The sequence below is a fragment of the Vicia villosa genome, linkage group LG5 (genome assembly GCF_029867415.1).
Source record: "Vicia villosa cultivar HV-30 ecotype Madison, WI linkage group LG5, Vvil1.0, whole genome shotgun sequence".
In the NCBI taxonomy this organism is placed as follows: Eukaryota; Viridiplantae; Streptophyta; class Magnoliopsida; order Fabales; family Fabaceae; genus Vicia; species Vicia villosa.
In genome coordinates this window covers 122,278,480-122,298,507 of record NC_081184.1, presented here as the reverse complement: position 1 = coordinate 122,298,507, position 20,028 = coordinate 122,278,480, and the positions used below count along the sequence as shown (strand labels likewise).

General features: G+C 39.2%; 1 protein-coding gene, 1 long non-coding RNA gene and 1 other non-coding gene across 3 annotated transcripts; 2 read left to right on the top strand and 1 right to left on the bottom strand.

The window, feature by feature from the left end:
- Positions 1-10,075: 10,075 nt before the first annotated feature.
- LOC131607180 (uncharacterized) lies at positions 10,076-10,747 on the bottom strand (the record flags this gene model as incomplete). Its single annotated transcript, XM_058879202.1, has 2 exons — positions 10,076-10,561; positions 10,607-10,747. Coding segments are annotated over 2 exons (627 nt in total), but the record flags the coding sequence as incomplete, so codon positions are not given.
- Positions 10,748-11,737: 990 nt separating this feature from the next.
- LOC131608353 (small nucleolar RNA R71) lies at positions 11,738-11,844 on the top strand. The gene has a single exon (XR_009285618.1). It is a non-coding gene; the product is annotated as a small nucleolar RNA R71 (small nucleolar RNA).
- A 6,324-nt stretch (positions 11,845-18,168) lies between these two features.
- On the top strand, positions 18,169-18,866 carry LOC131607178 (uncharacterized). Its single transcript, XR_009285221.1, has 2 exons — positions 18,169-18,223; positions 18,395-18,866. It is a non-coding gene; the product is annotated as an uncharacterized LOC131607178 (long non-coding RNA).
- The last annotated feature ends 1,162 nt before the right edge of the window (positions 18,867-20,028 follow it).

The following is a 20,028-nucleotide window of genomic DNA, read 5'->3' as shown; positions in this document are numbered from 1 at the left end:
CTTCAAGAAGTCAAACGCTTGTTTGCATTTGTCATCAAAATCAAAAGTGACGTCATTCTTCAACAAGTTCGACAGCGGAAGAGCTATCTTGCTGAAATCCTTGATGAAACGCCTGTAAAAACCTGCATGACCAAGAAAAGAACGAATCTCGCGAATGCAAGAAGGGTAAGGCAATGTAGAAATCACATCAATCTTAGCAGGGTCTGATCGGGAGTTACGTGTCTATAAATCTGATAACTGCAAGTGCACAGTCGTGTCGTGTAGTTTTAAAAGATATCGAATCCACAGGGACTATGAATCGATCTACCGTTATCTAAGGTTACTATGTAAAGCTAGGGTTACTAATATTTCGATTGTTCTTAAGGGAAAGTGAGTGAAAAATTAAGAATATAATAAAAGACAGATATCAGTATGTATTTCGTTTAACTTAAGGTGATCCGAAGGTCCATTGGCTTTTGCATAATTTAATTAAAAATCTTTACTAATTCAATTGATTAAAAATCCTCGTCTCAAACTTTCGCTCTATTGATTTAGATTACTGTCCTAATCCTAATGTACGCTTTCGCCATCCCATTAGATTTTAGAAAAGCTTTTTGGAAACAACGTAATTAATAAAATGCCCGTTTTATGAAGTTGTTATCTATTTAAATCTCCTAATCTCAAACTTTCGCTCTGTTGACTCGGAACATGCTAATATCCCTAACGTACGCTTTCGCCATCCCGTCGGGTGTAAAAACAATTTTTGAAAATAAATAAGTTCTAATTAGTTTTAATACGCTTTCGCCATCCTTAAAACTAATGTCCTATGTCTACTATCCAGTTAAAGATCTCAAACTTTCGCTCTGTTGATTTTAACCTTTGACCGTCTTAAGACCTCAAACTTTCGCTCTATTGGTTTTAAGACTTACTAATTAAATTAGACATACAAACCAAAAACAAGTGATAGTTAATAAAATATAATTAAGCCAATTTATTTCGGATCCCTACGGTTAACTTACTTTACATACCGATATCATAATAATTTAGCCAGACATATTAATATGGTTAAACATGCATAAATCGGTTCGGTTCATAATAATAGGCATGGTAAATGGCATACAATATATCATGCAAATAAATATAAATAAGGCAGTAAATAAAAACCTGAATTAAATAAATGGTAATTGAATCTTCGAGTACTGAACTTCCACCACAGGTTGGCTGGATCGTTCTTCGAATGGCAGTAAATAAAACAAGGAAATAAAAGCGATAAATCTAACGTAAGGCTAGATCTATAAAAAGTTCACAACAATTTCCAGTGTAGAAATCGTTGTGAGAAAATAAGTGTTTGAATGAAAGCAGAATAAAGAAATACGGTTCGCGGTACAATTTCGGCAGCACTTCGTTGGCAGGAAATCGGACTCTTTGGAAGTGAGGTAGCAGGTCCTATTTATAGGAGAGGTTTTGCTGTGACGTTGCGTGAAAAGTGGGGATTTTTGCAGACTGGGTGTGGAGACGTGCGTCTCCGTTTCTTCAGGAAGACTGGGTGCAGGACTTGAGACGTGCGTCTCAAGTGGAGAAAATCCAGGAGCAGTTGGAGACGGGCGTCTCCTCTTGGTGACGTGGCAGAAGAACGTTGGAGACGTGCGTCTCCACTTGCTGGGAAGGTTTGGGCCACGCACATTTGATCTTTCATTGGGCTGGTTCGTCTCCTTTGGGCCTTTTGGGTCCTAATTGCACCCCTCTTTCACTTCAGCACTCCTTTTTCATCTTTTAGGCATAAATATTGGTCATTTAAGCTCCATTTTCTTTCCTTTTCGCAAATAGTCGTAATTAGAGTGTAAAACCTGAAACAAAGCAAATACTCGCGTAATATCATAATAAATTAACATAATAAATGGAAAATGCTATAAATATCTATGGATTTCAAGCTAAATATACGATATAAAATCGTGTTATCAAATTCCCCCAGACTTGAACCTTTGCTTGTCCTCAAGCAAAATAATAAGATAAAGATAAATGAAACACACTTCCACCACGTCGTTCGGTCATACTCAGCTACATAGTGTTCTTATTTGAAAATAATGATAATGATCCTAGCAATAAACTTATAGTAACAACACTAAACAACTCCCAGTATGCATGCCAATCCGAATCATGCCATTATAGCTCGACCTTTTTGACTCGTCATCATGTTTTACCCTTTTCATTCGTGCGCAATCACATTAAGCCCTTTGTCTTGACACGCACATAGCAGAGTAGTCGGTTAGTGACTATGATCCTTCTCATGGAGTTCTGGCACAATAAGTGGTATACTCCTTAGCACTCACTTGTAGATTGTGGGGAATCGGACAATAGTCCTTCCTACCAAGTTCAGCACCAGACGACCTCTGAACCAATCGACAATGAGTTTTAAATTCTTTGTATTTGAGATTTGCGACCGTTAGGTTAAATGATCTTGTGAGGATCACCTTACTTAGTAGGCACATTTCTTCTTATGGTTAAGCACATAATTATTATTATGAGGATCATACACTTATATTCATCGACTCTCTGCGTAGTTTGTATCTAAGACGGTGCCGGCTGCTAGAATAAACTACTAAGGGTTATTTCAAAACTTAAAGTCGATGGTTTTGGTATAACGGGTATTCAAATCGGTTACGCATACTTGGGGGTTTTAGAGTGTTGGGACAATAAGGTTATTGACTATATTCAATTTCTATGCGTTGAGTGTTTGAGTAGCTTCGTATTTCTCGAACGTGTGGGGTTTGCGTTTATCGTTTAGGAGCAAAATTTTTGTTATGGCTCAAGAAAATGGAAGAAATTGAAAAAAACTACGAAATTATACATATAAGACTTAAATTCCATAAATATTCTTTTATTGAATTAGAAAAACATTACAAGGAAGGGAAATAACTGAAGGGAAAAATAAAACTAAAGGAAATAGAAATAATACGACTCCCCCAGACTTAGATGATGCAATGTCCTCAGTGCATAAGAACTACTCCTCATTGTTGCGGTTTCGAGAACTGCTCGCGCCTCTTGTACGAACACGACGACGTCTATCAGGAGGAGAGTCATTCACACGAATGTCAAGATCATGCAAATATGTAGCAATTTCAGTGTATTGACTTTCGTTCCTAATAGCATAGTCACGGTGCTCCTGTTGCATCTCTCGGATGAGCCTAATTGTTTTAGTTTGGTTTGTCTGCATAGCCTGAACGAGTTGATCTTGGCGTTGAATAGCAGCATACATGGCCTCAAGAGTGATAGGCGGAGGGTTGTTTGGAGGAGGTTGGTTGACATCAGCTTGCCCTTGGTTGAGTTCTTCTTCATTTGCATCCATAGGTTCATTAGGATGTTCTTGTTGGTTATCATGAGGGTTGTCTTCAATAAGCCTCCAACGCTGAACATAACGGATGTTGATTCTTTCAGGGCATGGAAGGATGACATAAGGAATAAGAACTTTGTTGACGACCAAAGTGTATCGGCCATCATGGCGGGGTGAAACCAAGTGGGAGTCACGGCAGTAGGTGAGATCGAGTGACTGAGCAGGCTTCATGAGATGTGAGAGTGAGAGGAGCTCATCACCAAGACCTAAAGCACAGGCCAAGGAAGTAATAATTCCGCCAAGCAAGAATGGGTTTGTAGCGGGGGCGTTGACTAAACCTTGGATGTGTTGGAACATAAACGGTGCGGCATTGAAACGGATATTGTTAAGCGCACAGTAAAGGAAAAATAATTCATTTTGGTTTACCTTGTGGTTGTTAGATCTCGCAAAAATAGTATGCCCCAAAACACGTTGAAAATAACGTATAGCGGGGTTTTGAATGTGAGAAGCATGTAGAGCTCTCCAACCGGTAGGATTTTCTCCAGTGAGATTGAACCAAAATTCAAAAGCGAGATCCACCCAAGATCGACCATTGAGTTCTTGAAAGATTGAGCGGTGAGCAATTGGTGCATGATTAAAATGCAAATATGAAGCTACGACATCTTGATCAAGAGTATATTCACGGTTGAACATCCGAAATTGGATGCTACCGGTTGAGAGTGGTTGATTAGAGGGAGTGTCGTAGTTGAAAGAACTCAAAAATTCTAAGACGAGCGGCTCATAAGTAGGTACGGGTTCGGTACAAAGATGGTGGAGGCTAGATTTAGTGAGCAAACGGGTAACACCATCAATGAGACCCAGAGTTTCTAGACACTCGGTGTTCACAAATTTTGTGGGAACAACCGATCGTTCGTAGAAAGCGACATATTTTGTTCGTTGAGCATCATTATCGTCATCTCGGAAGATAATATTTGAAAGGTCGGGAGGTGGTCTCTCGGGACGCTCACTACGGATGAATGAACGTGGAGGCATGGTGAGTATGGAATTGAAAAATAGAAATGGAGTGTAGGAGAATAGAGAATGGTATGAAGGTTGTGAAGAAGAAGAGTGGTGGTGGTGTGGTTTTATAGTGAGGTTTGAAAATGGTGTGGTTAATGGAGAATTAAAATGGATTAATGGTGGTGTTTGAAGTTTGAATGGAGTAGAGAATTGGGAAATGAATAGAGTTTAAGAGGTGAATGATGGAGGATGAATGAGGTTTATGGAGTTTAAATGGAATAAATAAGGGGAAGAATGAAGAAGATTGAAAGATGAATTTTGAAATTCAAATTCAAAATTCAAAATGGGAGTTATGGTGGTGCTGCAGCGTGGTCAACAATGCAGACTGCTGCCCTTGGGAGACGCGCGTCTCAGGCAGTCAGTCTGCAAGGGGACAAAGCATGGAGACGTGCGTCTCCTGTCCTCTGAATGATTTTTGCTGGTCCCACATAGATGGAGACGTGCGTCTCCTGTTGCAGGCAAGTGGTTCACGCATGCAAGTGGCCAGACAGTGCTGACAGATGCCATAAATTGTCCATCAGTTAAGAGCAGTGTCGAATTTTAATACTATTAACAGCAAAAAGTGATAAACAGGCAAATATATAGCAGTCAATAGCAGTGTAACATAACACAGTAGCAGTAATCAAAAGAATATTGCATTTAAAATTAAACCGGTACTGAGTGTTAACATAAGCAGAATGTAAAATGCAGAAAAATGAAAATCTAAACTTATGAATAAAAATTGCTAAAACTAGAAATAAAATCTAATAATCTAATACGGTAACATCTAGCCACGTCTATTGTTATGCTCATTAGACTGAATGTGTTTGAAAACTTCGTCGAACTGAGCATTTACGGTGTCGATAAAATCGAAGAACTGCATTTGCAAAGTGTGTAGCTCGTTGCGCACATGTTGGACATCTTGTTGTAGTGCAGTGATGGCTTGCTCGTGCGTGTTCAGATTAGGCATTCTTTGATTCACCGATGCGGTAGATGTAGCGGGTTGTTGTTGCTCGAGCTCGACATTAGTCATATCAACAGTGTAATCATCAACAGAATCTTCAGAACGAGTTTCAGGCTCATACTCAGATATAGGTTCATCAACAGGAAGAGGTTCATAATCAGGAATGGGTTCATCTTCAGGATTAGGTTCATAGTAACCAGGAGGAGTGTCAGGCTCAGATTCCGATACATGCATTTCCTCATCAAAATGTTCATAGGCTTGAGGGGTTTTAGGTGAGGGTTCTCTTTCAGGAATCTGATCATAGAAAAGCCAGTTGGCAGGGTTGTGCACACTCATCCTAGGACTCGGTAAAGTGAACTGATCCAAAACTTTGTTATCAATGAGTAAATCAAACTGATCAGGTCCAAGGTTACCGATGATACCTCGGTTAAAGCAGAAGTGAATGTCCATAGAATTGTGGGAACCAAGAGGTGTCAATCTAAGCAAAGGTACTCTCATTCCTATAGCATTAGCAATCATAGTGACAAATCCGCCGATCCTAATAGGTGAAATTTCGTCATGCGTGATGCGCTCGAAGTTTGTTAGCATGAATGCGATGGCATTGACCGGGCGATTCTGAGAGGTACAAAACATGATGAACAACTCTTCTCTAGAGACTTCAGTGACATTATCGGGTTTACCAAAAATGTAGTGAGCAAGGATCTTATGGAAGTATCTGAAGGCGGGGTTATGGATGTTCCCAGATTGAAATTCATTCTCTTCAGGGTTGTCGTTTCCAGTGATCTTGCCCCAATATTTTTCCAACTCCCAGTAAGCAAGATTGTCTTCAGTTACTTTGGTGTATGCATCTGATCCATGAGGTAGTTCTAATATTTCAGCAAAATCTCGGATGCAGAAATTAAACTCCATACCAAAGAGTCTAAAGAGAATAACTCCTTTTCTCAGTCCTTGTCCACAGTTTGGAAGATAGGTCAGGGAGCTCCAGAGTGAGCTTCCGGTAAGTGCTAAACTTGCGGAACAAGTGAAAACCAGTCCAACCAATTTGGTTAAGCAGGTGTAGGATGCTTTCTTCGATACCAAGTTTCACCATAGTTGGTTGGTGAGGATAGCAAGTCAAATCCATGTGTCTTTCAGCCAGCTTATTAAATCTTGCTTCTTGTCCTCTACCACGGAACACAACTTCCATATTATCAACTTCTTGCATCGTAGTTAGTAGTTAAATGAAAAACCTAGAAGTTGAAAATATTAAGATTAAGTTAGAACTAGGCTAGTGTTTATTTTAAAAATTAAATAAAATAAATGAAATAAAATTAAGTAACAAGTTATAATAATAATTATAATTATAAAAAGGAAGTATTTTCTCGAATTAAGATAGCAGTTATAATTATAATAATTATTATAAGATGTATGAAAAAATAAAAAATGATTAAAATTAGAATAATTAAAAATAGAATAATTAAATGAAAATTAAAGGTTAAAAATTAAAAATAAAATAAAATAAAAATAAAAAGAATAAATAAATGTGGGTTGTCTCCCACCAAGCGCTTTGTTTAATGTCGTAAGCTCGACGATTTTAAAATAGAAAACTATTTTTTCGAAAGAGCGGGCAGTTCGTCAAGTTTAAAAACTTCGATGTTTTCATCGTATTCGAGATGATGGTAATACTTAAGACGTTGCCCATTTACGACAAAAGGTTTGACGGTTTCTCCTTTGATTTCTATCGCTCCACTCGGAAATATGTTAGTTATTTCGAAAGGGCCAGACCATCTAGATCGTAACTTACCAGGAAATAATTTTAGTCTAGAATTAATTAAAAGTACTTTATCGCCTATGCTAAATTTTTTCCTAGATATACGCTTGTCGTGCCATTTTTTCGTTCGCTCTTTATAGATTTTGGCGTTTTCGTAAGCGTCTTGTCTAAGTTCTTCTAATTCGTTTATGTCTAGAAGTCGTTTCTCACCAGCGGCAGTGTAGTTTAGGTTTAAGTTCTTAATGGCCCAATAGGCTTTATGTTCTAACTCTACCGGTAGGTGGCATGATTTTCCATAAACGAGTTTGAATGGGGTAGTTCCTATTGGAGTTTTGAAAGCTGTTCTATAAGCCCATAAAGCTTCATTTAGCTTGGTTGACCAATCTTTCCTAGATATAGCAACAGTTTTCTCCAATATTTGTTTTATTTCGCGGTTAGATACTTCTACTTGACCGCTTGTTTGTGGATGGTATGGTGTAGCTATTCGATGATTCACTCCATATTTTCGAAGGAGTTTCTCAAGTATTCTTGAAATAAAATGGGAACCACCATCGCTAATTACCAATCTTGGCACACCGAACCTAGGAAAGATGACGTTTTTGAAGAGTTTGATAACTACTCGTGTATCGTTTGTAGGAGAAGCAATAGCTTCTATCCATTTTGAAACGTAATCGACGGCTACGAGTATATATTGATTTCCAAACGACGACGGAAACGGTCCCATGAAGTCTATTCCCCAGACGTCAAATATTTCTACTTCCAGAATGCCTTTTTGAGGCATTTCATCGCGTCTTGAAATGTTTTCGGTTCGTTGGCATCTATCACAGCTTAGTACAGCAAAATAAACGTCTTTCCACAGGTTGGGCCAGAAGAGTCCAGATTGAAGGATTTTGGCGCAGGTTCTAGATGTGCTATGGTGTCCTCCACACGGTGCAGAATGGCAGTGTGTTATTATGCTTCTTATCTCTTCCTCGGGTACACAACGTCTAAAGATTCCATCGGGGCCTTTTTTGAACAGGAGTGGGTCGTCCCAATAGTAATGTTTTAGGTCATGGAAGAATTTCTTCTTCTGTTGGTAACTTAGATCAGGAGGAAGCACACCAGCAGCTAGGTAGTTTACGAAATCTGCATACCAAGGTGCGTGAGATCGGGCTAAAGCTATTTCTGCTAATTTGTTGGTTTCAGAGTTTGGACGGTACGGTTCGAATTCATTTGCTTCTAATTGGGCGATGAGTCTTTCATAAGGGAAATCGTCGTCAATTGGTACTTGTTCGGGTTTCAGATTTTCCAATCGAGAGAGGTGATCTGCTACGACATTTTCAGTGCCTTTCTTATCTTTAATTTCCAGGTCGAACTCTTGTAGTAACAAGATCCATCTCAAAAGTCTTGGTTTAGCGTCCTTTTTGGTTAGGAGGTACCTAATGGCGGCGTGGTCAGTGTATATGATTATTTTGGCTCCTACCAGGTAAGAACGGAATTTGTCTAATGCAAATACGACAACTAATAATTCTTTTTCTGTCGTGGCATAATTCATCTGAGCTTCGTCTAGGGTTCTACTCGCATAATATATGACATGTAGTTTCTTATCCTTTCTTTGTCCTAAAACGGCTCCTACAGCATATTCACTCGCGTCACACATTATTTCGAAAGGTTCATTCCAGTCGGGAGGTTGCATAATTGGCGCAGAGATTAATTCTCGTTTAAGCGTTTGAAATGCTTCAGTGCATTTATCGGTGAAAATAAATTCGGCGTCTTTCATTAGTAGTTCAGTTAAGGGTTTGGTTATTTTAGAGAAATCCTTAATGAAGCGTCGGTAAAAACCAGCGTGTCCCAGAAAACTTCTTATTTCTCTAACGGTTTTGGGAGGTTGAAGGTTTTCGATAATTTCGATTTTTGCTTTATCAACTTCGATTCCTCTATCGGATACGATGTGTCCAAGTACAATTCCTTGTCGAACCATGAAATGGAATTTTTCCCAATTAAGGACCAGGTTTACGCTTACGCATCGTTTGAGTACCATTTCAAGGTTTTCTAAACATGTTTCAAAACTTCCTCCACAGACAGAGAAGTCGTCCATAAAGACCTCCATTATTCCATCTAGGAAGTCGGCAAATATTGCCATCATACATCTTTGGAAGGTCGCGGGTGCATTGCAGAGCCCAAAAGGCATTCGTCTATAGGCGAATGTACCATAAGGACAGGTAAATGTGGTCTTCTCTTGGTCGTCAAGGTGGATAGGAATTTGGAAAAATCCGGAGTATCCATCCAGATAACAGAAATGCGAGTGTTTAGCTAGGCGTTCGAGCATTTGATCTATGAAATGTAAGGGGAAATGGTCTTTTCGGGTAGCTTTGTTTAGCTTCCTATAGTCAATGCACATTCTCCATCCAGTTTGGGTACGTTGTGCTACAGATTCTCCTTTTGCATTAGTGATTACAGTGACTCCTCCTTTCTTTGGTACGACGTGAACAGGGCTAACCCATTTACTATCGGATATAGGATATATTATTCCAGCTTCTAGCAGTTTTTGGATTTCCTTTTTAACCACATCGCTCATAATAGGATTTATTCGCCTTTGATGTTCCCTAGAGGTTTTACTATCGTCTTCGAGCATAATGCGGTGCATACAGAGGGAAGGGCTTATACCTTTCAGATCTGATATGTTATATCCTAAAGCGGTAGGGTATTTTCTTAGGACATTAAGTAATTTTTCAGTCTCGGTTCGTCCTAAGTTGGCATTCACTATAACTGGTCGGTTTAGTTCTTCGTCTAGAAATTCGTATCTAAGATCGGTAGGAAGTGTTTTCAGCTCTATAGCAGGTTTCTTAGGTCCAGGTATAGGATCGGGAGTTAAGGCTAAGCATTCACTCAGGTGGTTATCTTGATATTCCTCACGCCAGTTGTCATCTTCAAGAATTGGCGGCATAGGAATTCTTAGGATCTCGGTTTCCTTATTTGGTTCGGATTTTATTTCTTTGACACACTCGTCGATTATGTCAGCAGAACAGCATGTGTCAATTATAGAAGGTGCTTTTAGGAATTGGGAAAGGATAAATTCTATTCTCTCTTCTCCTACTTCAAAAGTAAGCTTTCCTCGCTTTACATCTATAATTGCACCAGCGGTTGCTAAGAATGGTCTTCCTAATATGATCGGGATGTTAGAATCTTCTTGGATATCCATAATGATAAAGTCAGTTGGGATGTAGAATTGACCTACACGAACAGGGATATTTTCTAACATTCCTACAGGGTATTTGACTGAACGGTCAGCTAGTTGAAGAGACATTCTCGTTGCTTTAAGCTCACCTAGATTGAGTTTCTTACAGGTCGAAAGATGCATCAAGCTAACACTAGCTCCTAAATCGCACAAGGCTTTCTCTATGATGGTTTTTCCTATTACGCAAGGTATAGAGAAACTACCAAGGTCTTTCAGTTTTGGAGGCATGTTATTTTGGATGATAGCGCTACATTCAGCGGTAAGCGTTATAGTTTCGTTATCCTCGAGTTTCTTTTTGTTTGATAGGATTTCTTTTAAGAACTTAGCGTACGAAGGCATCTCAGTTATGGCTTCTGTGAACGGTATGGTTATGTTTAATTGCTTCAGAAGTTCTACAAATCTTTTAAATTGCGCTTCGGTTTTTGATTTAGCTAATCTCTGAGGGTAAGGAATTGGTGGCTTATAAGGTGGTGGTGGAACGTAAGGTTTCTCTTTTTCGGGTTCCACTTCGTTATTGTTCTCATCAGTCTTAGCAGTTTGTTCGTCAGTTGTTTTCTTTTGGGTTTCCTTTGGCTCTTGTTGTGACATGGGTACGTTTTGAGTTCTAGGATCTATGGTCCATCGTAATTCGTTCCACTTCGTAGTGTTATTGCGTTTGCATGTCCTTTAGGATTGGGTTGAGGTTGAGCAGGAAACGTGCCAGCAGGGGCAGCAGTAGGTGCTTGTTGTTGAGCTACTTGTGAGATTTGAGTTTCTAACATTTTGTTATGCGTAGCTAAAGCATCTACTTTGTTCGATAGTTGTTTTAGTTGCTCGCTATTGTGGATGTTTTGATTCAGGAAGTCCTTATTGGTTTGTTGTTGGGAAGCTATGAAGTTCTCCATCATGATTTCTAGATTTGACTTCCTAGGGGTGTTTTGAGCAGCTACAGGCGCTTTTTGGTAGCCAGGTGGTACAGCAGGTGCTTGTCCAGGCGCGTACAACGCATTGTTGTTCTTATAAGAAAAGTTCGGATGGTTTTTCCATCCAGGGTTGTACGTGTTAGAATAAGGGTTTCCTTGAGCATAGTTTACTTGATCAGATGGGACTCCAGTCAAGAGTTGGCATTCAGCAACTACATGTCCAGTCAATCCACAAATCTCGCAGTTAGGTGTTACAGCAGCAGCGGTGGCTGAAGGAGTGATGGTTAAGTTCTCGATCTTTTGAGTTAAAGCGTCTACTTTAGCGTTAACGCGGTCTATACCACTTATTTCGTACATTCCTTATTTGGTTTGGGCTTTCTCTAGAGCGGCTCGTTCTCCACCCCATTGGTAATGGTTTTGTGCCATGTTCTCTATGAGTTTGTATGCTTCATCATGGGGTTTGTCCATTAATGCTCCGCCAGCAGCGGCATCTATAGTCATTTTAGTGTTATATAAGAGACCACCATAGAAAGTATGGATGATCAGCCATGGTTCGAGTCCATGATGAGGGCATATTCTAAGCATGCCCTTGTAACGTTCCCAAGCTTCGAAGAGTGATTCGTTATCTTTATGGGTAAATCCGTTGATTTGACCTCTAAGCATAGCAGTTTTGCTAGGCGGAAATTATCTCGCTAAGAATACTCTCTTCAATTCGTCCCACGTAGTTATGGAATTGGAAGGCAGGGATTGAAGCCACGCTCTCGCTCTATCTCTCAAGGAGAAAGGGAAAAGGCGTAATCGAATAGCTTCGGAACTAACGTTGTTGGCTTTGATAGTGTCGGCGTATTGCACGAACACAGATAAATGGAGATTGGGGTCGTCTACAGGGCTTCCAGAGAATTGATTCTGTTGAACAGCTTGGACCAACGAAGGTTTGAGTTCGAAATTGTTTGCCTCAATCGCAGGTGGTGCGATACTTGAATGCGGTTCAGCGCGCGAAGGAGCGGCATAGTCTCTAAGAGGACGAATAGCAGCCATCTCTAACTTCGGGGTGATTTGATTAATTTGATCAGTAAAAATCAATTCCTGATTAATCGGAATTTCTGCTACTTCGGGAAGATTGCGAGCTCGACATTTGACGTTAATGAAACGTTCGATCTCGTTAATTCGTTGTATTAAATCTCCTCCTTGTGAACGAGTATTTGGCATACAATCGTTCAGAAAGAAAGGGAAGAATTGTCCTAGTCTCTACGGTGTAACAGTGAGTTACGATATCGACTTAAATAGTCCCCGGCAACGGCGCCAAAAACTTGATCGCAACTTTACGTGTCTATAAATCTGATAACTGCAAGTGCACAGTCGTGTCGTGTAGTTTTAAAAGATATCGAATCCACAGGGACTATGAATCGATCTACCGTTATCTAAGGTTACTATGTAAAGCTAGGGCTACTAATATTTCGATTGTTCTTAAGGGAAAGTGAGTGAAAAATTAAGAATATAATAAAAGACAAATATCAGTATGTATTTCGTTTAACTTAAGGTGATCCGAAGGTCCATTGGCTTTTGCATAATTTAATTAAAAATCTTTACTAATTCAATTGATTAAAAATCCTCGTCTCAAACTTTCGCTCTATTGATTTAGATTACTGTCCTAATCCTAATGTACGCTTTCGCCATCCCATTAGATTTTAGAAAAGCTTTTTGGAAACAACGTAATTAATAAAATGCCCGTTTTATGAAGTTGTTATCTATTTAAATCTCCTAATCTCAAACTTTCGCTCTGTTGACTCGGAACATGCTAATATCCCTAACGTACGCTTTCACCATCCCGTCGGGTGTAGAAACAATTTTTGAAAATAAATAAGTTCTAATTAGTTTTAATACGCTTTCGCCATCCTTAAAACTAATGTCCTATGTCTACTATCCAGTTAAAGATCTCAAACTTTCGCTCTATTGATTTTAACCTTTGACCGTCTTAAGACCTCAAACTTTCGCTCTATTGGTTTTAAGACTTACTAATTAAATTAGACATACAAACCAAAAACAAGTGATAGTTAATAAAATATAATTAAGCCAATTTATTTGGGATCCCTACGGTTAACTTACTTTACATACCGATATCATAATAATTTAGCCAGACATATTAATATGGTTAAACATGCATAAATCGGTTCGGTTCATAATAATAGGCATGGTAAATGGCATACAATATATCATGCAAATAAATATAAATAAGGCAGTAAATAAAAACCTGAATTAAATAAATGGTAATTGAATCTTCGAGTACTGAACTTCCACCACAGGTTGGCTGGATCGTTCTTCGAATGACAGTAAATAAAACAAGGAAATAAAAGCGATAAATCTAACGTAAGGCTAGATCTATAAAAAGTTCACAACAATTTCCAGTGTAGAAATCGTTGTGAGAAAATAAGTGTTTGAATGAAAGCAGAATAAAGAAATACGGTTCGCGGTACAATTTCGGCAGCACTTCGTTGGCAGGAAATCGGACTCTTTGGAAGTGAGGTAGCAGGTCCTATTTATAGGAGAGGTTTTGCTGTGACGTTGCGTGAAAAGTGGGGATTTTTGCAGACTGGGTGTGGAGACGTGCGTCTCCGTTTCTTCAGGAAGACTGGGTGCAGGACTTGAGACGTGCGTCTCAAGTGGAGAAAATCCAGGAGCAGTTGGAGACGGGCGTCTCCTCTTGGTGACGTGGCAGAAGAACGTTGGAGACGTGCGTCTCCACTTGCTGGGAAGGTTTGGGCCACGCACATTTGATCTTTCATTGGGCTGGTTCGTCTCCTTTGGGCCTTTTGGGTCCTAATTGCACCCCTCTTTCACTTCAACACTCCTTTTTCATCTTTTAGGCATAAATATTGGTCATTTAAGCTCCATTTTCTTTCCTTTTCGCAAATAGTCGTAATTAAAGTGTAAAACCTGAAACAAAGCAAATACTCGCGTAATATCATAATAAATTAACATAATAAATGGAAAATGCTATAAATATCTATGGATTTCAAGCTAAATATACGATATAAAATCGTGTTATCAGGGTCAACAGAAATTCCTTTTTCAGAAATAATATGACCAAGAACAATTCCCTGCTCAACCATAAAATCACACTTTTCATAATTCAACACAAGGTTAGTCTCGATGCATCTTTCTAAAATCAAGCTTAAACTGTTCAAGCATGCATCAAAAGAAGAACCATAAACAGTGAAGTCATCCATAAACACTTCCATGCAATTTTCAATAAAATCAGAGAAAATACTCATCATGCATCGTTGGAAAGTGCCAGGAGTATTGCAAAGGCCAAAAGGCATCTTCCTGTAAGCAAATGTACCAAATGGACACGTGAAAGTGGTCTTTTCTTGATCTTCAGGTGCAATATGAATCTGAAAGTAACCTGAAAAACCATTGATCAGTGGTTTTCACACATATTTTTATCGTTGTTTTTAAGTATGTTTAAGTTATGTTATTGAGCGTTTTATTTTATTATTCGTCATTTTATGCTTTGGTTGTATGTTTTAATGTTTTCAGGTTCATATGGAGAAATCGGAGTAAATCAGTGCAAAACTCGGAGTTTCGATGGAATTTCAAAAACATGCTACAGGAGGCCTGACACGGGTGGCCGTGTTGCCCAACACGGGCCGTGTCAGGAAGAGAGTTCAAGAAGTTGGAAAAAAACAGTGTGTCGCACGCTCGCGAAAAATGAACAGAGTCGCCACCAATATATTTATCCCATAAGGGAAAGGAATATCAGAAAACCTAACAAAGGAAGGAACAGGGTCTTGCGACCAGAGAATCTAGGAACGGGAGTCGGTTACGCGAGGGGAAGGTATTAGCACCCCTCACGCCCATCGTACTCGATGGTATCCACCTATGTTTGTTTCTATCTAAAGGGTGTGTAACTATGTCTATGTCTAGATGCAAAATGAATGCAAAATGTAGGGAAAAGAAAGAATTGTACTCGCACGGGCCCTACCCCGCTGCCTACGTATCCTTTTCAGGAATCAGAGTTACCGTAGCTCGGCTCACGATTTTCTGTTTGTTTTGTGTTTTTTAGTTGGGCGGAGTTAACGCTCGCGCTCTTGCATAAGGGAACAGCCTAGGATGCAATGGAGCGGAGATAACAATGCCCTTAAGAAAAGAAGAAAAAGAGAGATTGGTTTGTGTCTTTTAGGGTAATTCCATGGTGACGAGAACCCACTACAAGGTCTCGCATCACTTCCTTACTTTGTGTTAAATCTGACCATTTATTAGTGTTTTTTGAAGTGTTTTTGGTTGGTGTCTTTTAAAGGGGAAATTATTCGTGACTTAGATCATACCAAAAGGATTTTGTTTGTTCTTTGAATATTTAGAGAATGCACATCGAGGTCTACACCACAATCGATTCTCTAAATGACGGATAAGAAATACATCGAAATCTACATTCCAATCATTTCTTTTCCGTTTAGTAGAAAAGAACGTACATCGGGGCCTACACCCCAATCATTTCTTTTCTACTATGTGGGGAAGAACGTACATCGGGGCCTACGCCCCAATCATTTCTTTCCCACCATATATCAGAAGTGTGACAGTATGATCTTTGTCAGGTTTTTATTAAGTATTTTAAAAGTTGAAAAGAAAAAGAATGAAATAAGGGAACTAATTCTAAGTTCTAATCTAAGTTGTCTATACAAGGGAATTCTACAATGGGCCAAAAATATGGCCAAAGTCAAGTAACAAAGTCACACAAAATCATATAGAAATCAACATGTAAATGATACAAAAGCAATTCAAACATTAGTGCAAAATTAACCTAAAAATGCTACTATTTTTTTATGAGTTTTCTAATGTCAATGATCACCTAAAAATCTAACAAAAAAAAAGGTTTTATCATGCTTTTATCAACTAAAAATAATAGAAAAAAAAACTATTGTAAAGTGAAACTAAAATCTACACATTTAATGGAATTAGGGGGTGAAAATTGAAATAAAGATGATGAATAGAAAATGGGGCGCAGGCCCAGACAGAGAGAGTCCGCTGAGGTGTTTTTTGTGACTGTTTCAGAATTCTAATAAAAACGAGACATGGGCCCTGCGGGGGTGTAGGGAACAAATCGGGCCCAAGATAGTATTTCATTGTAAACCAGATTTTACTGTTTTTTCAGATTCAAAAGAAAGATATGACGGGCTGCATGATATTTTATTGGGCCCATGGTTTGATTTGATCCAATTGATTTTTATTCAGATTATATTTCCATATAGAAAATAAAATAAGCAATTAAAAAGAAAATAAAAATAAAATAGAAAGAAGAAAGAAGAAATTAGAAAGGGATTTTAGGGTTACTCTGTGTGACGCATCAGCTTCTCGTATCCCTTCCTCTCGTTTCTCACCGCAACGACGGTACCGCCTCTACCTTCTCCGATGATCCCCTTCCGCCGCGAACCACGAAACAAAGCAAGCTCCGCTCCCTCTCACCTTTTCTCCGTCTCAATCTCTCATCCTCGCGTAACAGTGTGGTGGCCGGAGGAAGCAACCTTCTCCGACTACGCTGACGTGAAATCAATGACGAAACCAACACCTCACCTTTGCAACCTTCTTCTATTTTATTTCTGAATTCGCTTCTGATTCAAAGCCTTGTTGCGACGTTGTTCAATGGAGACGGTGCTGCGATGAAGGTGATGGAGGTTCGATGATTGTGCTCTGAGGAAGGTGAAGATTGATTTTCGGTCGGAGTCTGACAGTGCTTCAACGGCAACGAAAAACGGAGAGAAATTCAGAGAATCTTCAGGTAATACTTCGGTTCTCTAAAGCTTCATGATGCTTCTTCTTTTACGTTCTCCTCTATGCGCTTCCGAATTTCCTCTTTCCTCTATTCTTTTGATTCTCAAATTTTCACGTTGCGATATTGTTGTTCTTGATTTTCTGAGCTTTGCGTGGAGAGTTTGAAGATTTGTGATGAAGTCAGAATGAGAGAGATGGATGAATGATGGAGAGAAGATGAAGGTTGAAGTAAGAGAGGTTGCAGAGCATTGTGAGAGAGAAGGAGATGGTGAAGAGGTGTCGTGGAGAATGATGTGGAGAGATTGATGAAGATGAATGAGAGAAGAATGTGAGAGTGAAAAATGGCGTGTGTATTTTGAATTGTGGAGGGAGATTGATTTATATAGAGTTCATGAGAGGATGTGAGCCATTGGATTGGTGAGAAGCGGTTAGAGAATCTAAGGGTGGAGATTGAGCGGTTATAAGTTGGTTAGAGTTCTGTTTTGGTTAGTTGGGAATTCTGTTAGGTTGTTATAGATGGTTAGAAAATTCAGTTAGGGGCTGTTAGGTTATGTAACTGAAATATGGAGTTGTTTGTGCATTGCGGAACTTATGTTTATGTTTGAACTGCTGACAATTTTCCTTCTACTTTTGTTGATAGCTTGCTGCAAATTGAATATGTGGGGCTTGCCTAGTAATTCTGTTATTCTGTTTGGGTTAGTTTTGGTAGTTATGTGAGGTTAAGTAAGTGTTAGTTAACTCCGGCTAAAACTGTTTTTGGTGAATGTATGGTATGCTTTTGGTTATGTACAGAGTTGCTGCCTACTGCTGGGCATAGAATGATCCTTGTGTCAATGAATATGTAGGCTACTCGAAGGATGTTTGAATGAAGCTGGATGATGGCGCCGTTTTGAAAATGTATTGATTTTTTTGCTGATTTCCATGTGTCTTATGCTGCAGGCTCATGAGGCTGATGTTGGTTTGTTTTTCTGGATGAAGAATAACAGTAGCAGGGACTGATTTCGTGTGCAGGATTTTTGAGTTTTTTGTGATGTTTCAGTTCACTGCTTTATGTGGTTTTCTGTTAATAGGCTAGTTGTCTATTGTGAAGTGTTATGTTGGTTAGAGATTAGTTATAGGGCTATGGCTAGTAATCGGTTAGATGCTGTTATGTAAACTGAGCTGTTAGTTAGGAACCTTTTATGAATCTCTCTGCCTTTTCTGTTTGTGAACGTGTATGGATGTTGATGCGGTACTGTTAGCAGAATTTTGTTGGGTTCTGTTTTGATTTTAGTGTGTAAGTGTGGGTTCTGAATTGATGATGTGTATGGCTTGACTTCTCCTCTCACTTTCCTGTTCTGCTGAGTTTGTAACTTTGAATATTAGCGTGTATTTGAATTTTCTTTTGTCTGTACCCTTTTTATCATGCTAACTTCACTGATGGTGTTACACTCTGGCACTGTTGCAGGGATTATGTTCGGGCAGCAGATCTGTTCGTCGGTCATGGCTTTTATGGGACTGGAGTAGCCGGTACGAAGTAAGAATGTCACATGACTCAAGCCAACTCGAGTGGCTGCCTAGGGACCAAAGTGTAGAACAAGGGCCAAACTGTTTTCCTTTTTGTCGTTTATTAGAAACTTGGACCTGAATTTTGATTTGTAATTAGATGAACCTGAGTTTGGTTGTCTCGCTCTTGTTATGGATGGTGACTTCTTGAGTTCCTGTATTAAATCGTAACTCCCTTGTTTGTGGTTTTCCAAGTGCTGTTCCAAGTATATGTGAAACTTGTGGTATGAAATGTGTTTTTGACTTGGAATGTAATGACTTGGGATTGGTTTTGTATATTATGTAACAGGGATTAAACTTGTATGACATTGTAATGTGAGTGTAACAATTTGGTTTGAAATATCATTATAAGGGCTTGGATCCTTTTCTTGTAACGTGGCTTATGGAGCACAGTACTAGTTCCTTTCCAGTAATGAGACAATTCCCTCCAGTTTGTGCGCTTGAAATTTGAATTATTTCCTGAATGGAACCCTTGAATCCACATGCCCCAATCAATGACCCCATAGCCAACCGTGAAAACCAAAGTCATATGGTATGTTTCATCAAATGTTTCTCATTTCACCCACTCCGAGTAAACTCCATGTTCGACTCCAATCATTGTCCAAATCTCATAATATGACTTGCCACACGATTTAATAATCACGAATCAGAGCTCGAATAATGAATGAAAACCCAAAAATATGAGATGATCCACATCGTAATCATAGCAAGCTCTAAAATCCATTGGTAGCCATAAACACGCGTTTGGATCTGCGCATAACACTTAGAAGCCCTAAACAGTTTGGATCGTCGTGCAGGTAGTTAAAGAATATGGATGAAGAAATAGCCCTTATACTCTGACGAGGGAGAACTTCATAACACTAATGCTTCGAGACCTTAATTCCCTATCTCACGGCTTCAAGGAGCACCAGAGAAATCAGGCTTCTTTGATATGTACAAACCTCTAAACCAATGTTAGACACGAGCTTACATGGTCAATGATCCCTTTTGAGCCAGGGTGCCTTATTGAATGGATGCATGATATGTTAGATGACCTAATGAAAGGTATGTACATGAATGCACAGCTTAAGCCAGATAAAAGTATAAGGGTAGGACAAATTTGGGGTATGACAGCTGCCCCTATTTAATCATCTTAAACCTGAAGGTGAGATTGGCGTTAGCCTTTCGAACATTCGAGGTAGAAGAAGATTAAATACCAAAGTACCAAAACTTTGTCCTAAAGAGAAGATGGTGTAAGTGTTATTCTTATTTTTATTTGATATCTGCTGGGGAAAGAGAATTCTCTTTTTGTTTTTCTGGTGGAAGAATTTACAGTGGGTAATGGGTTTGAATGGAGATAGCTTATAACGTGGTAGCGGTGCCGACACGGGGTTTTCAAAGAGAATGGTTGTATGAAACAATGATCGAAAGAAAAAGACTTCGTGCGATTTACGACTCAACGTCAGGACTGAAAGGAACAAGATCTCGTGGCGATCTATGACTCAACATCAAAAGAAGATCTCGTGGCGATCAACTCGTCAACAGAAGAAAAGGGAA